General features: G+C 31.2%; 1 protein-coding gene across 2 annotated transcripts; it reads right to left on the bottom strand.

Annotated features, from left to right (window-relative positions):
- Positions 1,269 to 5,158, bottom strand: LOC109325177 (probable protein phosphatase 2C 52). 2 transcript variants are annotated; one of them, XM_019557370.1, is made up of 7 exons: positions 5,054 to 5,158; positions 4,394 to 4,474; positions 3,271 to 3,750; positions 2,811 to 3,161; positions 2,620 to 2,737; positions 2,309 to 2,532; positions 1,269 to 1,842 (listed from the first exon to the last, which is right to left on the bottom strand). In XM_019557370.1, exons 3-7 carry the CDS (start codon positions 3,532 to 3,534, stop codon positions 1,381 to 1,383), a joined length of 1,419 nt encoding a protein of 472 aa, XP_019412915.1. In that variant the 5' UTR covers positions 3,535 to 3,750; positions 4,394 to 4,474; positions 5,054 to 5,158; the 3' UTR covers positions 1,269 to 1,380. The 2 variants fall into 2 exon arrangements, with proteins under 2 accessions (XP_019412915.1, XP_019412916.1); XM_019557371.1 differs by lacking the exon at positions 5,054 to 5,158 and having other exon boundaries at positions 3,271 to 3,559; positions 4,394 to 4,592.

The following is a 10,039-nucleotide window of genomic DNA, read 5'->3' as shown; positions in this document are numbered from 1 at the left end:
CAATGTTGTGGTGGCCAATAAATATAGCATTTACAGGGTATATTTGCGCACCATCATGTGAAGAAAACTAGGAATTACAATTTCAAGGCTCCAGCACCATTCTCAACCTATAAATCATTTTCATATATAGAAGATAATTGAATTTTTACATCTTATGAAAATCAGTAGTCCACCAACTTTGTGGACCCTTATTGGTTTTCCAGCTGTTACTTTTAAGCACACAGCACAAATGTACTGTATAGGAAGTTGAGGATAATAATCTATTGTCCCAAAATCAACATAAGTTTTTACTCGATCTTCATGGTTAAGAGTTTGATTCCTGAGAGCGACACTTATTGGAATGTACATACATGAACCTTGAAAGATTAATTCCTTACCCAAAAAAGTAAACAATACTCTTGGTAATACCAAAAAATTAATGTCCCAAATCATATTATCTCTTGCACTTCTTTTCAGGAAAAAAAATAAACCAAAAATCACATCCAATTATTTATATAAATCCATCCATTTCAAAATTTAATTATGGATAAAAATAAAAAGATAGAGCTATGAAATATATTTTAATCTCTTTGTTAAAGTGTTACAGAGGATACTAAATTCTTTGATATTTGAGTAGTAATTATGAGTTATAATTTGTTACACCACCAAGATTAACGATGAATAAAATGATACACTTTGTACCACATATGATAATTAAAATAATTTATATTTGGTTCATTTTTCACCAGCAAAAGTAATTCAAACACCTCCTTGGATAATTCATAACAATGTGTTAAAGTATCACTCATATAAATAGTGACAGAATCTGAATTCTGCTGAACTGTAGTTCAAGGAGGAAAAGTGGCTCTCAAAATGTCACCTTTCACTGTTGCAACTTGCAATTGATGTAACTTGCAATCTACTTCTTCAAATCCCTGTATAAGCGTGCACATTTATAATAAAATTAAATGTAACTAACGATACTTGTACATTATTAGATTCCTTTTCCAACTTCAACCGAAACTCTATATATTTTTGGCCTATATCATCATTGCTCATAATTCACTGCATCAACTAGAATCTCAATCATACATCTCTAAGGTTGCCTCAATAATTATCAACTAACAATAAATAACAAGAAAATTCCTAGCAATAGCTGGCAACATCAAATTTCATAGATGTAAGTTACCTGCATATAGCTCCTTGCATCATGCTGAAAAATCCATAAGGTTTTGTAACCTTGGAATTAATTAAGCTTAGTTTTATAAAAATAATTAGCTAAACAAAGAGCATCAAAAATTCAAAATCATACCAGTTCCAGAAAATTTTCTTTTCATGAATTAACTGTGTTGTGCCAAGTATTACAACAAACATTACCCATCATTAAACCAACATTTAAATTCAAGAGTTTTTGGCCTCGGAAAACCGAGGAAGTTGGACTAGCGAGTTTACGCGGGTGACCCCTTCCAAACCTAACCAGTTTTGATCCTCGGCCGTTGATGTCGCGTCTTCAACCTCAACAGATGCTACATTAGTCTCATTTTCATCTGCGGATCTCACGGTGAAGTTCCTTTGCAAAGATGGCTCGGATTTTTGTCCATCATCTGACTCAATTGGATTACCTCCTGAATGGTTGCTTTGGATTGTTGCAGAAGAAAAGCCTTGTTCATCATAATCAGATTCTGAGTCCATTTTCCCATCCAAAAATAGGCACACAACAGCACAGTCATCCATCTTTGAAGTAGGATATTTGAGGTTCCACTCTCGAGCAGCAGAATTTACCACAATCCTCGCTGCTGATGACCGTGATGGCGCTGAAGATACTATCTCGACCACCTCTTCATTGCTTAAAACATCCCAAACCTGAACAAAACACCAAGATAATTTGTTACGCATTAAAGGAAATGTAAGTTTTCAGGGCTAAGATTACAGTACTAAATGACGATGAACATCAACAGCAGTATAATAAAGGGAATAAGATAATTTTAGTCTACTTTCCAACTTTTCTTTTAAAGAAGCTCCTAAGACTACTCTTACCACACTTTTGGCTCCTTATTTGTTTCATCATATTCATTAGAGTTCATCATATTCAAAGATACCGCTGTCAAAATTTTATATCTGCAATTGAGTTCAAATGTTTAGTTAATAGTTAATGTTATCTCATTATTTGTTTTACTAATCCAAACATTTGCCTCCTTTGATAAGAATTTCTTATTTCATTATCACTGCTTGATCTGATATGATGATTTCTTCATGCAGTCACAACACCATAGTAGCCAATCAGATTGGAAAAAGAACAGATAAGAATAATGAGATTGAATTTTTTTACCCCATCAGAGGCAAGAACAATGAATTGATCTTTGTCAGTAAGCAGCCGGTGAGAAAATTCAGGTATAGAAATCACACCATACTCCTTCAAGCAAAAATCTCCAAATGCTCTAGCCATTGCTAAACCCGGTGCATCATCAAAAGGCAACCATACTCTATGAACTTCTGGCTCATCTTGCAAAGCAAATACTCGACCCTTGCAGCGTTTAATTCTTTCTGCTTCTCCTGTAATAATTCACAACCAAATTGAAGTTAATCTACGAAAAAGCATGTATTTTAACAGACACAGGAAATGATGATGCATAGACACACTTGGCAAATCAGGCTTCAAATCAATTGTCAACTGAATTGCCACCATGGAGTCATTGCTGTCCCTAGATCCCATGATTGCTCGAGAATCCCCGATATTGCCCATGAACAGATTTGAACCCTGGTAAGAGAAGAAATTAAGAAAACTGAAAAAGAATGGGAAAAAAGAGAATAGATGCTGCTCTTTCTACTACCTGCTTCACTAAAGTTACACCTGTGCTCCCACTACAGAAGCAGTCCAAATTAGGATGAGACTTGAGTTCTTTATCCATAGCCTTGTATGCCTTCAAGAAAGCTTCTCTCCATGTAGAAGTCAGTTTATCCTCGGTAGAGCAATCCTGCTCAGAATCTTCAGTATCAGGTTTTATATTCCCTTCGAACCAAGCTTTACGTGATCTATTTCCATTTTGCTTTGATTCGGACGACTTCACAAACGAAAGCAGTTTTAATGGCAAAGCATCCCTTACTTTGCGCGCAACGAGATGACCATATGGACCGTGGCCATCAAAGACACCACAAAAGATCGTATCTTCAGACATGAAATCCTGCACAAATACAGATCCAAATTAGGATGCTAATGTCTTAAACTATTCAAGCCTCTGATTATTCTCTATGAATCATGCATATAACCACATAAAAGATAAACATACTCACTTCCCATACAACCATTGCATCCTGATTAATACCCTTGCGGCCCTGCTGCGTGAATATGCAAGAAGACTGGCTCTTTCCATTAGTGAAGATTCGGCTGGGTATGGATGGTAAATGGTCTAGAGAAATAACATGATCAGAGAATGTTCTCCTTGCTGCTCTCTTTTGCCCACAGCATCCAACATCTAAGCAAGATGGAGAGACCTTTTCTCCATTGCTTCTGCTACTACAAGTACTCCTACTGCTTGTTGAAACACAACTCCCCATTTACTTAACTCCGGAATGCAGACATCCGATGAAAATATACGGTAATAAGTTCTGTAAATTTCACTATAGATCTCACATTAGTTGCTGAGGTTGCAAAATATATCCCCAGGTTAAGGTATAAGCCACTTTACACCTCACAGTAGAAAAATGGGGTATTTCCTCTTTAGTCAAATGCAAAATCTGCTGGAGGCTTATTTTAATGGATGATTAGGCCTACTGAACACATAAAGATTAGATGGGTGAGTTTAATAGTTATGGACTCAGAAGAAACTAGCCAGTGCAACATGTAAATATAAAATCATAAAAAGCTTAGCAAAACATGCCACTTGAATAAAATAAATTCTAACAGTTACATGTGAACTAGGAATATAATAATCTGCCAAATCTGTTCAAACTTTGACCACATCAAAATGAGAATTGGAAATAGTTTAATGATTTAATCCAGAAACTAAGCATTAAAAACAGAACCAAACAAGAACAAAAATGCAAAACACAAGAGACCTTCTCCTATATTCGTTTTCAAACAACTTCAGACCTAAAATTTATTCCTTTTCTTTTCACAAAACACCGATCTCAATATAGATCAAATATATATATATATCCACGCTGCAACACACCGTAGATATTTTGAATTCAAGTTCCTTGTAGCAGAATCTGAAGAGCTTCTCTCTCTTGAAACTAAAAGAAACCCAGAATTTTTATTTAAAAAAAGGACAAGAAGAAGGAGAAAAGAGAAAGATCATGATTTAAGAAGGGGAAAAAATCTTTTTGGCCAAAAAACAAAAAGCTTCAGAAATTAGAAAAAGAACATATAATGGCAAAACAGAAAAGTAGAATTAACATACTTGAACTCACTTACCTGAATGAGATAGAAATCTGAATGGAACAAAAGCATATAGTTACAAACTCCTATTTTCCTTCCCTTTTTCCTTGTTTACTTCTGCAACAAGTGGATCAAAATTTTGGTAAATAGGTAATGCTGACTACTCTTCATGAGAGAAAAGGAGAATATAAAGCAACAAAATCATTACAAAACTACAAAAGAAGATGTACAGGTCCCCACTACAGAAAAAATAATACTAGAGGAAGAGAAAAGGTAAAAAAAATGCAAAAGCAGAAAAAGCCGAAAAGACTATGAACTTGTTAACAAATAATCACTGAGATAGCAAAATAAACAATCTTTTAGATCAAGTAAATGGTACGTAATTATCATGTATCCCATAAAAATAACTTCTTGTAATAACCACAAGCATGAATAGTGAAAGAACTGTAATTCACCCTTGTCCCCATTCAACGATAATATTAATAATAACTACAACATTGAAGAAGTACCAAAAGTGGAGAACATGTAAAAAAAGACTTAGTTGATGAGAGTTTTTACTTGAACATAAAGCTGGGAACCTAAAAGATTTATCAAAAAAGGAGAGAAGATCAATGTGCAGATCCTCCATTTGCTACTGTTGAAAGTTGAGAGGAAGGAGAAGAAAACAGAGGAATAGGAGAAGTTCGAGATCATCACCTTTCTTAGAATGCAGAAAATGAAGGTTGGAAATCAGAGAAGAGGAGCAGCGAGAGAAAGAGAGAAAGAGAGAGATGGTGAGTATCAGTGCTATCTATTACAGACTTAACTAAGTTCATAGTTTTAAAAGTTTTCTAACATTAATTTTAGGTGACTCTTACCAACAAAAAAAAAATCAAGTCATTGTATTTTCTTAATAATCAAAATTTAATAAGTATACTGAATATTAGTTTATATTTTTATAATTTTTTAATAGAGTATTATAATTGAATGAGGACATCTATAAAAGACATGATCTCCATTAGAGTCGTATTAGAAGATATTTTTAATTTTCTTACTTTTTCAAAAATATATACTAATTTTTTTACTATAATTTAATTTTTTAAACTTACTCTTCATCCTAACTATTAATTATATATACATTTAATTATTTAAATTTACTTACTAATTAAAGTTATTGGATTTCCCTAAAATATTGATGGTTAGAATGAGTAGTAAATTTAAAATTTTTACTCTTAAGTGAATCCCTCATCATTTAATTCTATGGACACTATTGAAAATTTCTTAAATTTGTCAATAAATAAATATTAAATAAGAGGAAGGTAACATTATATAAGTATATAAAAATATGTTATAAAAACATTAAAAAAAATTATAGTATAAAATTTTATATAGTCAATATATCATTTTATTAATGTTGCCTATATTTAAGATAGTTAATTATAATCAAATATTATCATTACATAAAAATAAAATCTTACCAATACATTTTTGGCAGTGTGAATAAGGCCTAATGATGGTGCATAGCTGCATTCATTGCACAAACAGAGTAGACAGCGCAGAAAGAAAAAGAAAGTAAAGGTGACCTAGAGGTCAAGAAAGTGCACATAAAATCATTGGGGAACATATTTATTAAATATTTAAGTATTAACACTTTATATTATTATTAATAAATAATTTCTATTAAAATTTATTAAAATTTGCATTGCCATTAGTATAAATTAGTATATTATATTAGATTTTATAAATAATAGAAAATGACGTCTTTAAATGTTTTTAGTAAAAAATATAATGATTATGAAATGAATAAAATGATATTACAAAATAACAAAAATTAGATTATTTGATAAAATAATACAAATGAAAAACTAACAAATATGTATAATTTATAAGAACAAAAATTCACTTATCACGTGGATAAATTTAAAAAACTTATTTTATATTTTAGTTAATAATTCTAGAAAAATATAATAGTTTAGATTTATTCACTAATTTAAACTATTAAATTTCTCTAAAATTAATGACTCAAATATAAAATGAAAATTTTAAATTTATTTTTGGAGCAAGTGAATCTATTATTATTTATAACCTAGTGTTTTGACTCCATGGACAATTTTTGGCATCACGCATTTTTTAATTCAATAAATGCAAGAGATTAAAGCTTAGTATTTTTTATATAAAAATAAATGTTACAGGAATATATGATATTTATATAATAAATTTATGATAAGAGTCAAACATGTGTAATTTATTATGAAATTAATAATAAAGTATATATATATATATTCTTAAGATAATAATAAAAATTTAACTCAAAACTAAATATATAAATTTGCGGATATCCGTGGGGCGGGTATCATAAAATTCACTCCCGCCCATAAGTTATTATTATGGGTATTCGTTATGGGTATATCTCCGGGTACCTATGAGTCAGTTTTTTTTTTTTTTGCCATTTCTTACTATAGTGAGTAAAGCAACTCAATATAAATATATTTTCGTGTTGTTTTGCTTCGAACCATTGGAACCTAACTAATTATCATCGGTTCTCAAAATAAATAAATAAACAAATCTACCCAATTTGAGTTGGTTTGGATTGTTTCAGTGCTTAGTTTTATCATAATCATGTACAACCCTAGCATGAGTGTTGAATACCAACAACATCTCAGGTTTGGTTTGGATGGATTTGCAACATGGTGTGGATCGATGGGGTGTGAGCAATAGTTGAAATGAGGGTTAATATTATATGACACATGTTATACTAATAAATTATGTATGTAATTATGGTGTTGTTCTTTAGTGTTGATTAGATATGGCCGGAAATGAGAACCCGATTGAGTAGCTTGCTTTGAGATATTGGTCGAAATAGAGTTTGAACCTGCCGATGGAGGTACTGAAAAGGTTATTCAACGATCAAATCGATATGAGACTTAATGAGAGTGATTGAAAGTAAATATGAAAACGATCATATGAGAATAGGTCAATAAATGCGAGTAGTAAATAATAGAATATGATATTAATGATACTTTATGTATAGAATTTCTATGTATAGAGTTTGAGATGTGGACGTGACGTCTCAACATTGGTTGATTGTAATTCATCAAATACCATAGGAGTGCAGTAGACATATACTATCAGCCTATCAGGGACAAGTGAGATTTGCAGGTGGAATATCAACATATCAACGACACATTAATGACGAGTGAGAGGTTCATTAATAATGCTCTATGAGGTGCATTAATGACACCAACACTGGTCTTGTCCGGACTTAGCCGGTTAGGATAAAATGTTTTTAGGTGGATTTTCGTCCAGTTTACCCGGGGTGGAATAGGTGTTAATATATGATCAACGATCAATTAAAATGTAATCTAAAAACTAACAAATTTTGTTGAAAATTAAGGTGAAAGTTATTCAAGTTATTTATATTTAACATGAAATAGAAATGCAAGTGGACATGCACAGGAATTATCACGTGAAGGCCAGAGCATAGGGATTGCTGGCGTGGCGTGTTGGCTTTAATCCCTACAAGCAAAGTGAGCACCCATTACCTTTTCACTTGTCACTAGACATAAACATGGTTTATGATTTTGTCACGAGTTATCCGTTAACTCTTGCATCTGCGTGTAGCAACAACTATTAAAAAGTACTATACAACACATTCAGATGATGCAAGTGGGAATGTACTATTGCATGGACTAGGAGAAGAGACAATTTCTATGATTTATTTGTATTGTATATATAGAGCCCATTTTGGCCATGGAGTGGCATGGTTACGCAGCTACACGCTGGTTGTATTCCATTTTTGAAAGATATTTTTAAGTTAAATTTCACTAAAGGGTGGGTAAATAGACAAAATGTTCATAGCTTTTCAAAAAAGTGAGTTATATGTCTCCTTAAATTGTTGAAGATCATCTATATCAATTTGGTGTCTATAACTCTATCTTACCTAATTATATAATGGACACGTTAATTATGTAATTAGGTGAGACATGGTTGAAAACATTTAAATTGGAATATGTGATATTCATATTCCTTGTCAATTTATCCCTTCTATTGGCTCTCTCTCTTATTTTTTTTCTTACTTCATCCAATCCTTTTCAAACAAAATCAGAAAAGCCCGAGAACATGGTAGAAAACACGGGTTCTACTTTCTATAAGGAGCGTGCATGGGGCTATGGGCGCATGGCTTACTTGCTTTCGTTACCGTTGCCCACTTTTTCTATTAAAAAATCATTCTAACTACTTTTGCTTTTTTTAAAGTGAAATTAAATTCATACAACAATGTTATTTCTACAATAAAATATAACTTTCGTTTTTTATGCAAATATAACTTCCATTTTCATAAAGAAGTGGGTGTCTTTGGCCAGTTCTCTATTATGGTTTAAAACTCATGAATAAAAAAACAACAAACTTCTTCATTTGTATGGTATCATACCGATGTGCTTTATGGAAGTTTAGGTACAAATGTGTTTTATTAAAAAAAAAATATTAAATATTTTTTATGTTGTTGTTTTAATATTATTAGTTCGAGATATGGTTTGATATATAGTTTAGGATAATATATATTTGTCTGTATTTATGAGAGTTTTGTTTGAATCTTATCATCACTAGTGTGCACATGCACTTCATGTCAACCGGTTGATATTGAATGATACTACATATTCATTTTTTATATATTTTATTTTTTAGATTTAGAATGTATTTGTTGTGTTCGGTGTATTTTATTTTATATTTTTTGTATTTATAATAATGTTCAATTTAATGTCAAATATGTGATTAATTAATATGTTGATAGTAATTACTTAAAATTATATGATTTTTGTAAATAAATAAATAATGTTAAAGGCAAAATAGAAAGTAGAAATTACATCATAATATGGAAGTTACACTATATTTTGGCTTATATATAGTATATATATATAGAAGTATAAATATATAGTATATATTTATGTATAATATAAATATAGAAGTATAGAAATGAAAACATTTCAGCATAAGGGTATTGAATAGCAACTTGGGTATTAACCTTTTCATTTGTAATAAATAATGAGTTGTAAACTTCCGTACATTGGTGTGAAAAACGAGTTTTACTCCTCTCCATTATAGGAGAGACCAATATATAATTTATATTATTATACATGATAAAAGTAAATTTTTAATGATTCAGATTTTAATTTACTTTTAAATTAAATAACTTTAAATAATGCATTCTATCACATTCTCAGTACCGGAGAGGAATCCTATTCATGAAAAACCAGCCCATACTGAATGGCAACTTGTTTCATTAGCCTTGTGTAATAAGCCCATAATGGCCGAAACAGATTAAAGTTCTTTACGTATTGGGGCATGCTACATACCCAATTATGTGCCCACACCCCTAAGACAACTAATGTAGCTTGAATTGCATATATTTAATATTAATGTATATTGTCATTTGTTCTCATGAAAGTAATTCAGGAACATACTGCAAAATTTGTTTTAGTGGTCCATAATACTTCACACATTCTATATGATATTTATTGTTTGTACAATAACAACGCTCATAGAATGTCTTTCATTTTATTAACATTAACCACATGATCAAGCCTTTATGCCTTTTCTTGATCCAACCACTTAATAAAAGCACTAGTCCTTCATACTTAACCTCATCAGTAGTGCTCATATCAAAATACTAATCCATTAAGGGAAAGAGTCTAATGACTACCATAT

This window comes from Lupinus angustifolius, chromosome LG13 (genome assembly GCF_001865875.1).
Source record: "Lupinus angustifolius cultivar Tanjil chromosome LG13, LupAngTanjil_v1.0, whole genome shotgun sequence".
Classification (NCBI taxonomy): Eukaryota; Viridiplantae; Streptophyta; class Magnoliopsida; order Fabales; family Fabaceae; genus Lupinus; species Lupinus angustifolius.
This window is presented reverse-complemented; position numbering and strand designations above follow the sequence as displayed.

Bases quoted from the DNA above. Each gene is read 5' to 3' on its own strand.
- LOC109325177 (XM_019557370.1), bottom strand. From the start codon at position 3,534: ATGGGGAGTTGTGTTTCAACAAGCAGTAGGAGTACTTGTAGTAGCAGA. The intron at 3,162-3,270 runs GTGAGTATGTTT...GTATTTGTGCAG, and splicing joins ATGCAATGGTTGTATGGGAA to GATTTCATGTCTGAAGATAC. The intron at 1,843-2,308 runs GTAAAAAAATTC...TGTTTTGTTCAG, and splicing joins TTGTTCTTGCCTCTGATGGG to GTTTGGGATGTTTTAAGCAA.